Here is a 20534-nt window from a genome sequence, read left to right on the forward strand (position 1 = left end):
TGTGGTCTTTTTTAGTTGCATTTACATATTATTTCCCACTGTACATTTTAGCTTTAAAAAAAATTATTAAGTAATTTTTCTCAAATGTGTGTCTATTCTGTGTTGGTCTTTGCATTATGTATTCGGGTTTTGTTTTTTGTAATTAGTTAATACTTTAGTTTTATTATGTATATCTTTTATATACGTTTGATAAAATTTACTGTTTGCAATAGCATTACTTGTTCTAAATAATAAGGATGTTCTTATCCCATTAAAAACATAGCCGTATTTGACACAACCCTTTTCAACTTTTGATCTTCAGTGTTGTACAACTTTTTACTTTTTTTCACTTTCGATTTTTTTATATTTGGGCGTCACTGGTGAGTCTTGTGTGGACAAGGCGCGTTTTTGACGTATTAAAGTTTAAACCTGATGCATTTTGTTATCTATATATCAGGTGTTTCTTTGTCTAATACGTTCTCTTATTTATTTGCATTGTAGTCCTGTTATATTATGTTGTCATTTCAATGTTATATTTAACATTGCCATGAAAGTGCGAGGTTTGACATGCCACAAAACCAGGTTCAACCCACCATTTTTTCCTTTAAAAATGTCCTGTACCAAGTCAGGAATATGGCCATTGTTATATTATTGTTCGTTTCAGTGTGTGTTACATTTTAATGTTACGTCGTTTGTTTTCTCTCATTTGTTAGTGTAAATTCACATTGCGATAAGACGTGTCACGGTACTTGTCGATCCCAAATTCATGTATTTGGTTTTGATGTTATATTTGTTATTATCGTGGGATTTTGTCTGATACTTGGTCCGTTTCTGTGTGTGTTACATTTTAGTGTTGTGTCGTTGTTCTCCTCTTATATTTAATGCGTTTCCCTCGGTTTAAGTTTGTTACTCCGATTTTGTTTTTTGTCCGTGGATTTATGAGTTTGAACAGCAGTATACTACTGTTGCCTTTATTGAAGTGTTTTCTTAGCATGAAAACAATAAGCTTTTCCATAATTATATGCTCATCTTAATCACTTTCCTCCTTAAAATATTTCATCTATACATATGTATGTTTTCTTAACTCTTTAAGAGATACTAAGTCACTCAGCGACACCCTCGTATCCTATTGAATTGATTTACTGAAAAAAACATATTGTTCCTCTTTAAAATGGTCTGAACGAAAAGTGGGTAAACTATTTTTATTGTGTAATAAATAAATTAATACAGATAAAAAAGTAACGAAGACGATATATGACACACTGTATTTTTAATTTATTTATAGTTCTGGATTACAGCTTCCCTCAGATAAAGTGAACGATGGTATGTGTACCATTTGCTTTAATAACGTAAATTGCGTCGGTTCAGAAAGTAATTTACTGAATTGTACCTACAATCAAGACATATCACTCTGTCGACATTATCATGATGTTGGTATCCATTGTTTTCTCAACTGGTCAATCGAAGCTGAAGGTATGGTTTGAGAGATAGCAAACATTAAAAAAATCGTAGAATATACACTTAATATACCACGGCACTGTTAAACGCAATCGTTTAAGTTGGAACCAAACACCTTCACTAAAATTAAGTCGGCTCGTTTAATTTTCATAAAATTTTAACAAAAACAATATTTACTTTGACCTTATGACAAAAATATGAAATTTCAAACAAAGTAAGCCAGACAGATTATCTGAAACAATTAATTGTTTATATTTCAGTTTGTCAAACAATAATTTTGATCATTGAGAAGCTTCATATTTTCTTAACAATAAAACGTATTTTAAACTTTCAGCGGATTTTACAGAGTTAGCTACCTATGTTAGTGTTATGTACCACCTTAAACGAAGATTATCCAGAATACATGTACATACAATATAATCTTAAAACTTCCGTCTTTTATACATGATAATACTAATATGAGGCAGGCATTACTTGTGACGTTATTTAAGTTGTAACGTCATGCTTAATGTAAACAAAGAAACGCAATGCTTCAGGAAACGTTAATTCATATCAAAGACAAAGAATTATTAAACAAATGAAGAATTGTTATTGTGCTCCGTGCGTTCCAATATTTTACTAGACTACTCAAAGTCTTACGACAATAAGACCGGAAGAAGGAAGTAGATTTCTGCGTTCTGCGCAAATGAGAGAATTAAAGAAAGTGACCAAATTTTTGTTTAACGATTTAAAGTTCATTAGTACAATGAAAAATTCGGGAAATTTGAATTTTCTACTGTTATAAGGGACTTCGTCCCCATAACAAATACATCTCAACTTATTATGGTTGTTAGCAATATAATAACATCAACATAACGCACATTAATGCTTTGTGTAAATGTCTCGCTTATCTTCTCGTTTTCGGCTGCTCATGCTAGTCAGAATGAAAATACTTACGTTCTGATTAATGAAACACATATCTACTACGTCACTGATTAATGAATTGATGTTCGATTACGCCACAGACATCAAATATTTGTGCAATGGTATTTTAAAATAAACACATGGTTATTGTTCGTTTTAACATTTGGAGATACAAGTGTAATTTGTAATGATTTTCAAATCAAGTGCCTTTGCCATTAGAACTATGATAAAAAAAAAAGTCAACATCGATCCATGGTCATTGTTTATTGACAAACTTACTTCGTCATGTTAAATAAGGAAGAAACAAACAAAACAAACCACAAAGGATTTAACAATATATGCATTTGAATAATACCATCATTTTAAAATTCTTGCAGAAGCACATGTTCATTTTTTTTTAAAAGCTAATGCTCGCTTAACGTTGTTGCAACATTTTACATGGGCTATCTTAATAACGTGTTATAGTAAAAGTATTCGTTTATTTGTTTTGGTAAATATTATTTTTACGTTTAACATTAAAATGATATGGTATGATTGTCAATGAGAAAATTCTACACAATAGACCAAATGACATAGAAATATAATAACCGTTACGCATCGTACGGCCTTCAACAATACACAAAGCCCAAATCACATCCTGAGCTATAAAAGGCCCCGAAATGACAATGTAAAACAATTCAAACGAGGAAAAATTGTGTAAACAAAACGAACGAAAAACAAATATGCAAGACATAAACAAACGACAAACACTGAATTAGCCGCTCAGGACTTGGGCCAGGCATATACCTACAGAATATTATATTGGGATCCCAAGACTTCCCTTAACATTGGACAGTGGTGTAACAGTACACCATGAGAACGAACTATAAAAATTAGTTGAAAAACGGATAACTAATCAGATGGATAAAAATACAAATAAAATTGCAAGTGGCCAGGTACTTACAAATCTCAACAACAAATGTACACTAGGTACAGATCTGAGAATACTTACAGTTACTGACAGCTAGTACAATGTCACTAACAACATGAACAAATAATAAAACAAATATTGCATCTAGACTCAATTAGCAATCAGTACACATCCTTTTGACGTGGCTCTGTACTTGTACATTCCGTCATTGTGTTATTTTTTTTATAATAAAATGTTTTGTATTCCTGTCTTATTTTTGCTGGTGTGCTTTGCCATTATTATTTTTTTTTGTTTCTTTGATACATATGACATGGGTCTGTTTTTATACATCCCGTCATTGTGTTATTGTGCTTTTGTAATGTTTGTCTTCTTGAATTACATTTTTGTAAATGTGATTTGTTACATGCCATCTTGTACTTCCTTTTTGATTGTTTTTATAGTGATTAAGATTATTAAACAATATTTACTGCTGTTCCCCTATTTTTGACATTTTAACGAATTGTGTATGTTTGTTTTTTTTTCACTTTTCACACGTCGTTGTTAATAGAATGGAATTTGGTGCGACAGTCATACAAGTGAAAGTTGAACTAGCTTTAAATAGGTTTAATCCACCATTTTTTTAAAAAGGAAATGCCAGTACCAAGTAAGGAATATGACAGCTGTTGTCAATTCGTTTCATGTGGATGAGCTTTTTTGAATAAATTACTATGCTTTGCATGTGATTTGCGTATTATCAAGGGTTACGCTGAGAATCAAGGACGACTAGAAATTAAGTATAAAGGAGAATGGGGAACTGTATGTGATAATCAATTTGAGAATGTTGATGCAAAAGTAGCATGTAGAAAGCTCGGATATTGGTGTGTATTACGTTTAGAAAGGGATACCAAATGCATAATTTATTTCAAATTATAAAGATATAACAAAATAATATTGTATTAGTGCCAATGAGACAACTCTCCAATCAAATCACAATTTATAAAAGTAAACCATTATAGGTAAAATTACAGTCTTGAACATGCATGACATGTGAGCCCTCCTGTATCTCAATGTATTCTCAATTAAAATGTTCAATGAGTCGTGGTATTAATGACATAACAGTAAAAAGAAACCAAAACATTAACATCATAATTAAAGTTCGACTAATCATTTGTCGTATACATAATAGCATTAAGAGATGGTAAAAGTTTGCTGAACACCGACCGATAAATGTGGAATACCATATTTTCAACTGAATATTGATAGTCCTTGAGATACTAAAGATAATTTAAGAGAAAGGAGTGACTAACTAACACAATATATCTTTAATGCATTTATAGGTCAGGATTGATGCTTCCTACACATAAAGTAGACGATGGCATAGGTACCATTTGGTTTAATCATCTAAATTGTTCTGGTCCAGAAGGCAATTTACAAAATTGTAGCTACAATTACGATATATCACCATGTCGGCACTACCATGATGTTGGCGTCCATTGTTTTCTTAACTGTTCAACAGAAGATGAAGGTATTATTTGGTCAGAACAACTTTTAAAGAACATGGATATGAATTAACAAAGCTATTGGACTAGCCTACAAAAAGAATTACACGACTACAACTTAGCGAAATATTTAACCTCGATCACGATCACGATAAATTACAAAATCATTATCTATTTTTACTTTATTTTCAATATGCTGTATCTATATCGCGAATTAAAGGTATATACAATATATAGGTTTTGTAATAATCTGAAATAAAATACCCCAAAAGAAAGGTATGTAGACATTTTTTTACGGAAAATTTAACGTGCCCATGTTTAAAAGAGATAAAAAAGACCAGACGTATGAAAAATGTGTATTTGAACAATGCAATCATTTTTAAAAATCTTAACAATAGAACAAACATATTGTTGTTCTTTTAAAAGTAAATTTTGCAACCCTTCTAAACAATCTTAACTAGAAATTATGATAATAATCGTTCAAATCAGTCATGTGCACTTTTTCATATTTAATATAAACATTATCATTATGATTATGATGGATGATCAATTCCAAACTCAAGTCATCCATATATATATGTCAAACCACATTCCTCATACAAAATCATACAATATGGTAATGATAAAACAAGCCAGGTAATCATAGTGAAATGAAATACACATGTATATTTAGAGTTTGGCAATTTGATCGATCATTGTAATGACAGATGGCATATATGTGTCCGTATACTTTATGTTACAAATAATACGTATACGTGTCTGCAACTGTTAAAATAAGATTTGAAATGTATTAAGAAAAAAATAATAAAAAAACTGGCATTTCTGAACGTAAAACAATTGAAGCGATTGTTAGTACATATCCTAACGTTAATTAAGACTAGACAATCATGTCATATTAAGATACTATTAATGCATACATGTGCGTTGATTGAATACAAATGATTTCAAACAGCCCTCAACGAGAGTACATCTGATTTAAAACTAAAATATTGCATTACAGGTGGTTTGCGTATTACTGATGGTGTCACTGAGAATCAAGGACGACTAGAAACTTATTATAAAGTGAATGGGGAACAGTATGCGATAATCAATTTCAGAACGTTGATGCAGAAGTAGCCTGTAGACAGCTCGGATATTGGTACGTATTATGTTTAAAGCAGAATTTAAAATGTCAGATTTAATAAGATAACTTATTCATCTCAATTCTTAGCTTATCCATGAAACAATCGAAATGTGCTAGATAAATTCGAGTGAAGTAAACGTAAACAAAAAACAGTTAGGGTACTGAAAAGACCTGTTACGCGTAGCTTTAGCGCACATGTACATGTAAACAATATGAATTATGATCCGAAGAGCCCTCCATACAATGTACGATTAAAACCAATTAAAAAAAATCGATACAAAAGAATATATTGAATTTGAAGAAAAAAAAATAGGTTCATTTATCAGTTACTGTTCAATGTAAGATACATTGAAAAATAATATACAGTAAATATTATACTAAACTGTATTCGTCACTCTTTCAACCTTGTACCTTTTTATTTATTTATTTTTAGCTGTTTTTACTTAAGTCGTCATCTCTGATTAAAACAATCAACAACCATAGACTCAGATACTTCTCTAAAGCTATATGTTTCTCAAACTGTATATCTGTACATAGTTTAATAGAAATTTAGTCAGATATATAAAACGTCAACAAGCTATACGTTCTGTCCAATTGATTTACTCAAAATTAAAATTGTGTCTTTGCAAACTTGTCCTTATACAAACTGTTGATTAACAAAATCTCTATGTATTCAACTAAGCGATGAAAGTACATGAAAGAATTATGTTCCCCAAAACGGAAAGCAGAGAATATCTTACCCCATGTAGCTATCTTGACTTTGTTTGTTTACAGTTCAGGACAGATGATTCCAGCTGTCCGTGTAAACGATGGGCAAGGTATCATAAAATTGTAGCTATCTTGAATTAGTTTATTTACAGTTCAGGACAGATGATTCCAGCTGTCCGTGTAAACGATGGGCAAAGTATCATATGATTGTAGCTATCTTGAATTAGTTTATTTACAGTTCAGGACAGATGATTCCAGCAGTCCGTATAAATGATGGGCAAGGTATCATATGATTGTAGCTATCTTGAATTAGTTTATTTACAGTTCAGGACAGATGATTCCAGCAGTCCGTATAAATGATGGGCAAGGTATCATATGATAGTAGCTATCTTGAATTAGTTTATTTACAGTTCAGGACAGATGATTCCAGCAGTCCGTATAAATGATGGGCAAGGTATCATATGATTGTAGCTATCTTGAATTAGTTTATTTGCAGTTCAGGACAGATGATTCCAGCTGTCCGTGTAAACGATGGGCAAAGTATCATACGATTGTAGCTATCTTGAATTAGTTTATTTACAGTTCAGGACAGATGATTCCAGCAGTCCGTATAAATGATGGGCAAGGTATCATATGATTGTAGCTATCTTGAATTAGTTTATTTACAGTTCAGGACAGATGATTCCAGCAGTCCGTATAAATGATGGCAAGGTATCATATGATTGTAGCTATCTTGAATTAGTTTATTTACAGATCAGGACAGATGATTCCAGCAGTCCGTATAAATGATGGGCATGGTATCATATGATTGTAGCTATCTTGAATTAGTTTATTTACAGTTCAGGACAGATGATTCCAGCAGTCCGTATAAATGATGGGCAAGGTATCATATGATTGTAGCTATCTTGAATTAGTTTATGTACAGTTCAGGACAGATGATTCCAGTAGTCCGTATAAATGATGGCAAGGTATCATATGATTGTAGCTATCTTGAATTAGTTTATTTACAGTTCAGGACAGATGATTCCAGCAGTCCGTATAAATGATGGGCAAGGTATCATTTGATTAAATGATGTAAACTGCTCTGGTTCAGAAAGTAAATTACTAAATTGTACCTATACTATCGATACATCCCACTGTCGTCACTCTGACGATGTTGGCATTCATTGTTTTCTTATCCGTTCAACAGAAGATGAAGGTAGTGTTCTGTTTAAATCAAACGTTCGAAGAAATCATTAAAAAAATGCTTTGTGTTGGAAAATAAATTAAAAGAAAACAGAACTATCTAAAATTCTACTTTGATGCGACACCTTTAAAATGAACAATACATTAACTTCCAAATGATGGGGTCATTTTATTACTTGTTTACCATAGATTGTGCACTATTGTGCTAGACTATTTTGGTTTTTGGTTGTGTGTGTAAATCTTCAATAAAACAAAATACTTTGAATAATACATGATAATAGCTTGACAAGGGGGAGTATGAGCTGTTTTGAAATACTCGACTTAACGAGTCTCTCACAGTCACGTTGAGCAAAATTACAAATGCATAATACATTTTATATAGTTAATGATATATTACTATTGCCTATTACATAATGTCCGGTCTGTCAAGTCAGGTTTAAAATAATAAACACATCGAACAATTGTTTTACGCCTGTTTTCCGTATTCTTCTGGTTTTGTTTATCAATATTCATATCAGTTCGTAGTATATTTTGATTTAAATGAAAATGAAATCATAATGAACAATAATGTCAGTACAATGTATATATGGATGTTATCGTTTTATTATTTTGTAGTATAGTAATGATATAGTTACATGTATTGTATATTATCTAGAATATTGATATTTACTAATATACGCCTTATTTTCAATAGATAACGTATAAGAAGAAGTAACAAAAAAGAAAATCAAATAACTTCCACATATATACCATGTTTATCTTAACATGCACCTGTATTTCCACGTAGTGTGTTATTTTGCTTTTTCTTATGCTTTATTGTTGAATATTCATATCATACTATCTTTTTTTATTTATAAAAAAGCAACAGCAGTTCCATGTCTCTATGTAGAAAAAGAAAGTGATTCTGTATAATGTATATGTAGTATGTTCTATTTTATAAAATGTGCTGATTATAAGACAAATATATTTTGCAATGATCCTAATAACTTTTGAAATTAAAAGCCAACTGTGTATTATTCTGTTTTGAACACGTAAACATATCACGTGTGTAAGTCTTCACAATTAGAAATGAGAAAGTAAACATTTGTTTTTTATAATGTTTTGTTCAATAAATATTGTCTATAGGACAAAAGAAAGATATCAATCATCAACATGGTGATTTGGTCTTGCAATTAGTCGATTAAAATATATGTTGAAATCACTTTCATTAATGCATGTCTCATAATGAACAACTAATAATCAATTATATTTGTCTTTACAAACCCCGACATGAATGGGTCGACGTTTGTTGTGGCTGTAAATTGCTTTATCATACAGTAAAGAGGATCATTTCCTTCTCACTTTACCATCAAGAGGATCTCAAACATCATCTAACTATATGTTAATAAATCTGCATATGTGACCCGAAAAACATAATAACTAGGTAGTGTATTTACATCTTGTTAATCTTTGTTAACTGCTAAAACTAATTTATGATGTACTGAGGTGATCTTAGTTGAAATTAAATAAATCAAGTATTAGTGAAGGACCAGAATAAGTTAACAATATCGATAGGTCATGGAGCCCTTGAAAAGGCTGACTCAGACTTTTTTCTTATATTTGCATTGGTATTATTTGGGTCTCAAATCAATAGAAAAAAATCAAGAATCTGCTAAAATTCTGTCAAATGACCCGTTATGCCCTATTAAGTCTTATATTAAAAGATGAATAAGTGTGATGAGGCAAAATATATTACCTTGTATCGTATGGGAAAACACCAAGGAGTACGAATATCTGACACAAATTTCAAAACGTCACCTAAGTACATCCTTTGTCACTATATGATCATGCAATCAATGAATTTGACAAGTTGTATGTTTCTTTCTTCAAACATGGACTCGTACGTTACACAGTTATCTTTACATATTAAATTCCATTAAACGTGCATTAAGGACAAAAAACAACATTGATACACGTATCGATAACTGGCAATATTTAATCCATTACACATACATGTACATTTTAATAGCATATCAAATATAATCAAGGCTTCAAATTAAGTATTTCAACTTTTTTTTTTATTTCATTTGTTTCAGTTATCAACACACTGTCTTACAACATTTGTTACTGATAACAGTCCGCACAAAACTCCGCACATCAGTCCATACACCATCTCCTAATTCAAAATGTTGAATAGTAAGAACTAAATGCTAAATTCTTCATTTGTATTGGTATACACTTTCGTAAGCACACAATCTGAATTGATCTACATATTAAACAATAAAATTGTACTGCCGTTGTCGTTCAGAAGATTTTGTTTCTTAATAAATGTATTGTATACAGTATGTTCATATATGGATATTTTATCATATTTTCATGCATTAAATGACCAAGCATGTATAACCGGTGACGTTTTGCACTTATTTACATATTACGCGTGAATTGATAAACAATAAAAGCATAAGTCACACATTTGAAGTTGTCACATTAGAGATAAAAGGATGAAATTAACACTGCGAAAAAAAAATACAATGTGTGTGATCATGTGTACAAATTAAACGGACAAGTATCTCCCAATGGGTCTGGGAAACATAAAAAAATGACGTCAGCCTACAAGCGAATGGGGATTGGGGATTGAAGACATAATCATCTACATAAGTATGATATAGTTAATATATAAGAAAATACCAGTGCAAATTCAGGAATATGACAGTGTTTATCCATTCATTTGGTGTGTTTCAGCTAATGATTTTGCCATTTGACAAGGGACATTCAGTTTTTTTAAATTTTCCTCCGAGTTCAGTATTTTTTTGATTTTACTCCTCACTGTATTTCAAAAGCGATAGTTAAACTGAAGATAACAAAGGAAACATAAATGTCCACTTAGTAGACAGCTGTTAACTAAAAGTTACATTTACTCAAAGATAAGTTTGTTGTCAATGGAATTAGTATTTCCTGATTTGTAAAACATCGTGATTATATTTTGGAGTTAGATGACACGTTTGCCTTGACTCCTTTAAACGTCTTTGATATAGGACATCAATCTGTAATACATAAATACAATCGTTGTATAAACTGACATTATGTTGGAAATGTTGCAGTGTTTCATTCTTTTATTTTAATTCAGACAATAAAACTCTGCAATATACGTGTTTTGTTTGTTTTTGCATATTAATTGTAGCACTTTCTGTTTATTAACTTTTAGAAAAGACTTCAGTAAATAAGGGTGAAATATGAAACGTAGTTGAAACATATCATTTAACAACAAAATATGAAAACTGTATCCTGGCTTCGTGTGATGTGGTTATCGGGACTTAGGAGAATATTTTTCCCAGGTGATATCTATCACACATAAAACATTTAAATACCTATGTACCAAAAAGTAGTAAATCCCTATCATTTTTTTTTTAGTTTATATTACTCTTCTATATACTTGATATCGTTGTATTGATGATTTACTGCAATTTGGTATAATATATATTTAACAAATTGTTTACTATGTGTGTTTTCACAAAGAACGATCATATCTTAGAAATATGATTATATAATCCTTTTGTATTTGATGAAATATATTTGTTGTGAATATTTAAAGCACTTACAACTCGCACTTGTCGCACCAACAGAAGCTAGAACTCAAAGAAATTGAAAACATTTAAAATAAGCTTGTTCTTGCAAAATGAATGTATACTTAAATATTCATATTCTGACCAGTTCAGTTTAATGATGTGTGCAAACATTAAAACTAAATATGCTTATAAAACAACAACAAAACAATATCACATATTTGTAGACCACAAAGTAACTTATATTGCCCATATATCTAGTAACATTTTGGTAATTTAAAAAAAAAAAAATACCAATATAATGTCTATCAATGTTTAAACTAAAATACAATAAAGTATAGCTTGCATTTTCTATGTTGTGTCATGTGTACTATTGTTTGTCTGTTTGTCTTTTTAATTTTTAGCCATGGTGGTGGTGGATATTGAATTTGAACAGCAACATACAGTCGGGTGAAACAAACTCATAATCAATATATGACGATTTTCGGACTCATAATTGCTTGACAAAGTCATAGTGCATCCTTCAAATATGGTTACAGTTTTCACTTCGTTTTGCTCTTTGTCAATGGTCAATGAGTAAATAATAATGGTTGTAATCTATAGAAAGGATTTTTTTCTATTTAAGATTAATTCAGTGTATTGCATTGCAGTTTTAATGATAAATACGTCTCTAATTAAACTTGGACTTGATACTTATACACTAAAAAAAGAGTTGTTACAATAATGTTTCACCATCATTTAACTATTTTTGATAATTTTATAAATGTCAATGACATAAATTGCAAAATGGAAATTTGATTTTTTACATTAAATCTGTATAGAATAGTTAATCAGATTCTTCCGTCTTTAATGAACTTCAAACAATTTATATATTCAATTTAAGAAATTATGATGCATTAATGAATCAATTATTTGTGTTTGCTTGAATTGACGGCTGGAAGAGCAACATGTGTGTCATGGAATTAAATACCATCATCAGCCAAAGACGTTAAACAGCATGATTATTTATCTTTTATATGCTTGAAAATGACATGTGTTATGCTTCAACTAGGGTGTCCATTTTCTGATCGTTTTGGTGGTGGGCAACGGCCAATGAATCAATAAAAAAACTTGTTACATCATCATTGAAAAAAAATTATATTTGCAATGACATGATTATGATGACTTGATGAAGCCATAATTTGGGTTGGCTTGAATTGACCACTGAAACAGTAACACGTGTTGTGTGAAGAAACACCATAATCAACCAATGATGGTCTGATGTATGCTGGATAAAGATATGTGTTATGCTTCAAATATGTCGTCAATATTCAGATCGTTTGCTCATGGTCAACGGTCAATGCGTAAATAAGAAAGCTTTTGATCTTTAATGGGGAATTTATTTCCGTTTTAACCTATACAATATTACAGGTAATGCCTCCCAAATTAAAATTAACATTATGGTCATATTATACAGTTCATCGAAATTATTTTTTCTTTTGAAATAGTAATGTTTATGTGTAATAAGGATTTTATAAGGGTCTGTAATAATTGTTCAACTATTTCTGTTTGCATTAAAATAATATGGTGTTTTGATGTATCAGTAATTCGAGTTGTCTTAAGGGCTAGGGCAGCAACGTACATGTATGTGTCATGAAGAGAAAAACAATATTTTATAAATGTATTGCTTTTGTATTCTTCCTTAGAGTTTGACACTTTGTGTTGCTACTGTACTTATATTGATTGTAATATTTAAAGGAGAAAATAATTTCTTTATATAACAGCTATTCCGTGTAATGCATTGTAGTTTAAATTACAAATACTTCTCTAATCAAACGTGTACTGGCTACTTACTGTCTGAAAAGTTAAAGAAAATTTTACATTGGTTTTTTCACCATCGTTGAGTAATTTTATAAGTTTGTGTATTGCCATGTCATGAATTGCAAAATGGGTATTTTATTTTTGACATTAAAGCTATATAGAACAATTGATCAGAATCAAATCTTCTTTTGAATAAGTTATGCTTGTTTGTCATAAAAAAATAGAAAATGTCTTTAATGCACTTCATACAATTTATATATGCAATAAAATAAAAATGATGTTTTGATGAAGCAATTATTTGTATTGGCTTGAATTGTCGGCTAGAACAGTAACAGATGTGTCATGTAAAGAAAAAACATAATCATCCAATGACGTTAAACATTAAAGTTTTTGGTCTTTTCAATGCTTGACAGAGACATTTGAGACGCTTCAAATATTATGTCAAATTTCAGTTCGTTTTGCTCGTGGTCAACGGCCGAGGAGTTAATACGAAGGCTTGCGATCTTTATAGGGGAATGTATTTCTGTATTTACCCATATACAATGTACTGCCTTGCAGCTTTATTATAAGATTATGGTCATATACAGTTTATCGGAATTACATTTTCTTTTGAAATAGTAATGTTGATGTGTGATACGGATTACGAAATGTATTTAATACCGGTGAATGTAATATTATTTCTATTTGCATTACAATATGGTGTTTTGATGAATCATTCATTTTATAACGGTTTCAACAGTGACACACATGGTATGTGTCATGTAAAGAAACCAACCTATTGAGCAATAAAATGTGGACATCACAGTTGTTGCTCTTACGCATGTTTGACAAAACAGGTTTTATGATACAAATATGGTATCAATTTTCTGTTCGTTTTACTCATCGACCGTTGACCATGAGTAAAACGAACAGAAAATTGTTACCATATTTGTATCATAATCAATAATTATGGTGTAATCTTTAAAAGGGAAATATGTGGATATTTTTCGATTTAACAGCTATTCCGTGTATTGTATTGCAGTTTAAATAATAAATACTTCTCTCAATTAAACTTGAACTGGCTACTTACCGGCTGAAAAAAATGTAACATTAGAATTTTTCACCATCATTGAAATATTTAATGATTTTGTGTATAGCAGTGTCATGCATTACATAACGGGTAGTTAATTTTTGACATTAAAGCTATATAGAACAGTTTATCAGAATTGAATATTCCATTGAATAAGTTGTGCTTGTTTGTAATACAGATTCTGAAAGGCCGTAAATGAACTTCAAACAATTTATTTATGCAATAAAATAAATATATTGTTTTGATTAAGCAATAATTTGTGTTGGCTTAAATTGGTGGCATGAACAGCAACATGTTTGTCGTGTAAATACACAAAATAATCAACCAATATACATATCACGTTATGTGGTCTTATGTATGATTGACGACGACATGTGTTATGCTTCAAATATGGTGTCCGTTTTATGTCCGTGTTGCCTGTGGTCAACGGCCGATGCATCAATAAGAAGGTTTGTGATCTTTATAGGATGGATATATTTCTTTTTTTCATCAGTCAATTTTACAGGTATTGCCTCGCAGTTTAAGTTGTAACTGTATGGCTATATTTTACAATTTACCGGAAAAAGATTGTCTTTTGAAATAATGGTAATGTTAATGTGTTATTAGGGTTACAAAATGTCTTAAATAGATGTCCAACTATTTACATTTGCATTAAAAAGTATTGTGTTTTGATGAAGCAGTCATTTGTGTTGCCTTGACGCCTTGAACAGCACCACACATGTATGAGTCACGTAGAGAGAACCCATAGTAGGCCAGATATTTAAGACATCAAAGTTGTTGGTCTCATGTCTTGCCAATACAGGTTTTGTGTTCAAATAAAGTGTCAATGTTAAGTTTCGTCAACGGCCAATTAGTAAATGATCATTATTGTAGTATCTAAAGCGAAAATAATTTCTTTAGTTTACAGCTCTTTCGTGTATTGTATTGCAATTTCAATTATAAATGCTTTTATCAATCAAACTTGAAGAAGCTACATACGGACTGAAAAATATAATTGTTATATTAGTTTTTTCACCTTCATTGATGAATTTTATAATGTTGTGTATTGCTGAATCAGGAATTTCGAAATGTTTATTTAATGTTTGACATAACAGCTTTATAGTACAGTTTCTGTGTGTTTGTTATAAAGATTCCACAATGTCTTTAATGAACTTCAAATAATGTATATATGCATGTTTTTTTCTGAAGCAATCATGTTGGCTTAAAATGACTACTTGGACAGTGAGTTATGTGTATTGTAAAGAAACACCATTATCAAACAATAACGTTTAACATCACGATTTTTAGTTTTATGTATGCTTCACAGGGACATTTGTAATGCTTCAAATGTATTGTCAAATTTCAGTTCGTTTTGCTTGTGGTCAACAGCCGATGACTCAATAAGTTCGCTTGTGATCTGTATAGGTAAATTCATTTCTGTATTTAACCATATACAATTTTAAAGGTATTGCCCATAATCGCCCTATTATATAGTTAAGCATTATTATTTTCTTTTGAAAAAGTAATATTGATGTGTATTAAGGATTATGAAATGTGTTAAATAAATGTCAAACTTTTGGTATTTGACTTAAAAACAAATGTAGATTTGATGAAAACGTCATTTGTATTGGCTTGACGGCTTGAACAGCACCATACATGTAAGTGTCATGAAGTGACAAAAACATATTAAGCCATTAACTTTATACATCATAGTTGTTGCAGTATGTATGGCTGACAAGAAAGGTTTTATGTTTCAAGTATGGTGTCAATTTTCTAAAATCATTTTGCTCATGATCATAACCCATTGATTAAATAATAAGGATTGTAATGTTAAAAAGAATATTTGTATCTATTTAAAAGCTTTTCCGTGTATCACATTGCAAATTAAATTATGAATACTTCTCTGAATTAAACTTGAACTTGCTACTTACTGACTGAAAAAAATAGAATTATATTACTATTTGTACACCAGCATTTATTTGGCCTATTTATTTTTTTCTGGATTCGAGCGTCACTGATGAGTCTTTTGTAGACGAAACGCGCGTCTGGCGTATATACAAAATTTAGTAATGGTATCTTTGATGAGTTTATTTATCCATTTCATAATTTTAATGCAATGCTTTGTCATAAATTGCATTTGACATTTGCTTGTCCCTAGTCAGGAGCCTCTGACCTTTGTTGGTCTTGTATGTGTTAAATTTTAGTTCATCTATATGTTTAGGAGTTAAGTCTGACGTCCATTTCACTGAACTTGTACACATTTTGTATTTAGGGTTCAGCTGAGTACCACCTCCGGGTGTGGAATTTTCTCGCTTCATTGAATATCTTTTGGCGGCCTTCTGCCGTTATCTGCTCTTTGATCGAGTTGTTGGCTCTTTGAGATATTCTCCATTTCTATTCTCAAATTTATTTTATTTTATTCAATCTTTATAAACATGGTAGAAGTGTTTCAGAAATGAATGGTATTGCATAGTACTGATGCAATACCATTCATTTCTGTACTGGCGTTTAAAAAAGATTTTTTCAATGTTTTATTGACCCTTAAACTATTTCAAACTTGATTTGATTGTTTAATGAATAAATCAGCTTTGTTAACTCTACAACTGGAACAGAGACATGGGTGTCGTGAAGTGAAAAAAAAACACATTTTAAACCACACAAATTTTCATTTCAAATAGTAAGATGCAAATGTAAAAGTGAGGCTTGTATGAATAGAACACAGATGTTTCGCAATTTGTTTTAAGGAGAATGAAATAGAATATACATGGTATATGCAAAAGAAATGTGAATACTTACTAGTTGTCGAATGGTAAAATTTCCTCACGCCTTAAACGATAATTTATACAATAAATTGATTTTTACTGATACCTGAACGATATATTAACATATTCAGGGAAATAATTTCTAAAATCTGTAAACTACTCGTTGTCTTATCGTCGCGTTTTGTGCATATTTTTTAACTTCTGTCTTAATACTTATTGAATCATGTCATGTATCATTTTTTTTAATATGTTAAAAAAAGAAATAAAACATATTACAATTAATAATAACTGAGAGATTACAAAATAAAACATAAATAACATTTCATAAATTGTTCAAATCCGACGCACGTTTTTATAATCAATATTCTAGAAAACTGACACCAAAATCTGAAAGCTTAGGTTGGAATCACTTTTCAATAATTGAAGAGTAATATGTTCGAAATGTATGCAAACAGTTTAGACCAATGAGTCTTCTGTCTATTTTGCAGTTAGTGTATACATGTAGTTACATGTATTTATTTTTTATTTTGTCCGGAAATTCCGACATGTATCTCAGACCGTATGTCAATAACCATAAACCAACGGCTGCAGCTGCTGATGCCCCAGAAGATTAAAAATTAACCAAAAAAGGAATATAACAAATGCTAGAAAATCAAAAAGATAATTTACGTATTTTCGAGTCCGAGACGTTTCCTCGATTTTCTGTCTTAGAAATTCAAAGTGATCACGTTGTCATAGCAACCTCATTTTAAATCGAGACCTTTTATTATCACAACGTCGATACTGAATTTCGTGAAGCAATTAAGGAAGACAACGTCAATGTAAACTATCTTTCAAAATTAATACTTTCGAAACAGTTCAGCATTTTAAATCTTGTTAGATATGTTCCTTATATACCTTCCCAATGGTACAAAAAAGAAATTGGATGCTTATATTAAATGTTCCATTCATGTCTTCTACAAGCGTACATTTCAAGTAGCAAAAATTATCCGTTTATTGATATATATGATTTAGTAAGTATTCATCTCCAGTAGTAAAGCAATGCAATGTACAATATCTACATGATCTAGTCATTTAGAAAATAAAGATGGATGAACGAAAAAAAGGATGCATTAGAATCTGTGCATTTTAATGAAGAATTGACATCGAAACATTTTTTTCAAATCTTACTCTTTTCGATTTAACAATATTTTTAATAAGACTACCATTGTCAGCTTCTCCCGATTCGGTATTAACCCCACTCCTTTGTTCACTTTCCAAATAAAATAAGAAAAAAAGAATGACATGCAAAAATTGCATACAGTTTTCTTTTTTTTCTGCATGGTGCCTTATACTTGAGATATTTTTAAATACTGCTAACTACCATATTTTTACTTAGCAAACTAGTCTCTAGGGTGAAAAAAAAAAAACACGTAAATATCATTCTTTCAGAAAATTGTATAAGTAAATCCTCTCTTGTATAAATACACAGTTTTTAAATTGAAAATCTTGCAATTAAACAGTCATTAAACCGGCCCAAAGTTCAAAATGCAAACAAAAAATTGTCTTAAAAACGTCGATTGATTGGTGTATTAACGGAACAATACTACGTCGATCTAAGCCTATTCTAGAGGTGGTGTGAATCAGATGTGGATACTTAAAAATTCCAAAGATCTTTTAGAGTACATACAATCTAACTCTCTTTCATCTTGTAACAGTATTAAAACATTTGACTTTTCTACTCTTTACACAAGTATTCCACATTCCAAACTAAAAGACAAATTAAAAGAGTTGGTATTACTTTGCTTCATAAAAATAATGGCCAACGTAGATACAAGTATCTTGTCTTAGGGAGGGATAAATCCTACTTTGTAAAGAATCACTCTGATTCAAACAAAAAATTCTCTGAAACCGATATTATCAAGATGCTTGATTTCTTGATTGACAACATATTTGTTACGTTCGGAGGACGTGTTTTTCAACAGACTGTCGGCATCCCAATGGGAACAAACTGTGCCCCTCTACTTGCTGACTTGTTTCTTTATTATTATGAGGCTGACTTCATGCAGGAACTTCTTAGGAAGAAAGATAAGAAGTTAGCAATATCCTTTAACTCTACTTTCCGCTATATAGATGACGTTTTTTCACTAAACAATTCAAAATTTGGTGACTATGTGGAACGCATCTATCCCATCGAATTGGAGATAAAGGATACTACAGATACAGTTAAGTCAGCTTCATATCTTGACTTACATCTAGAAATTGACAATGAGGGTCGGTTGAAGACAAAACTTTACGACGAAAGAGATGATTTCAGCTTTTCAATTGTAAACTTTCCATTTCTAAGTAGCAACATTCCAGCAGCACCTGCATACGGGTATATATCTCCCAATTAATACGATATTCCCGTGCTTGCAATTCCTATCATGATCTTCTTGATAGAGGGTTACTGCTCACAAGGAAGTTATTAAACCAAGAGTTCTAAATGGTGAAGTTGAAATCATCCCTTTGTAAATTTTACGGACGCCATCACGAGTTGGTTGACCGTTATGGAATAACCGTTTTACAAATGATATCGGATATGTTCCTTACGTCGGAACTACAATCCCCTTCCCTTTCATGAATTTGACCTACCGAATTAGACTATTTACCGGATTTGCAATCACATAAGCAACACGATGGGTGCCGCATGTGGAGCAGGATCTGCTTACCCTTCCGGAGCATCTGAGATCACCACTAGTTTTTGGTGGGGTTCGTGTTGTTTATTCTTTAGTTTTCTATGTTGTGTCATGTGTACTATTGTTTTTGTGTTTGTCTTTTTCATTTTTAGCCTTGGCGTTGTCATTTTGTTTTACATTTATGAGTTTGACTGTCCCTTTGGTATCTTTCGTCCCTCTTTTACACAATGACTACTGTTATATATTACAGTATACTTTATTGTCTATTGTGAATGTTGTGTTTATTTTCTCATTCATGTCAATCATTCGTAACTTGAACATATAGCTGTTTCTTGTTATTTTGTATGTATTTTTTTTTTGTACGAATAATAATCAAAAGTACTTACTCACAACCGGAACATTTGTATACGTTTCCATGGCGTTGCTCCTCTTTTTCTAAGACTGGTGCACCATTGCTATAAAACAGTATTTCTTTATTTTTTTGTTTAAATGTTGCATGAACAATTATACTAATTGCCTATGAAAATATGTTTCTCTTGACATTCTTTGTTTCCGTGTAAAATTACTTTGTACATTCTAAAATTTTTTAACGTGTCAAATATTTAGTATTAAAGATATGTGTTACTCTAGTTAAGATCCACACAATCGTGTACAAAACTTGTTATGTCATTTGTCAATGCCAAACACAAATTATGATTACAAAAAAATATAATGAAATACGAAAATATTATAGTTTCAATATATGTCTCATCATTTTACACTATACTTGCGCTTACAAGTAAATATAACCTGTACATTTGGAAAAATGAAATATTCCTTCAATATTAAATGTTGATGTAAAATAAATCATACCCTTGTTAAACATATATTTTGTCTAATTCATCAATGCAATCAATAGATTGATTACGTGTATTATAAATGCAAATACTGTTATGATTAACATGATCAATGCAGTATATCATATGTTTTGAGATACTAAAA

The 20534-nt window shown here is 30.8% G+C and overlaps 1 protein-coding gene across 1 annotated transcript in view; it reads right to left on the reverse strand.

Moving 5' to 3' along the window:
• Positions 1-19935: 19935 nt before the first annotated feature.
• LOC134689975 (E3 ubiquitin-protein ligase TRIM71-like) overlaps positions 19936-20534 on the reverse strand; it is a 345277-nt gene continuing 344678 nt past the window's right edge. Inside the window, exon 2 of the mRNA XM_063549945.1 lies at positions 19936-20008. Coding sequence (XP_063406015.1) covers positions 19936-20008 — 73 coding nt within the window. The remainder of the gene's footprint in view (positions 20009-20534) is intronic.

The sequence above is a fragment of the Mytilus trossulus genome, chromosome 11, assembly GCF_036588685.1.
Source record: "Mytilus trossulus isolate FHL-02 chromosome 11, PNRI_Mtr1.1.1.hap1, whole genome shotgun sequence".
Lineage (NCBI taxonomy): Eukaryota > Metazoa > Mollusca > Bivalvia > Mytilida > Mytilidae > Mytilus > Mytilus trossulus.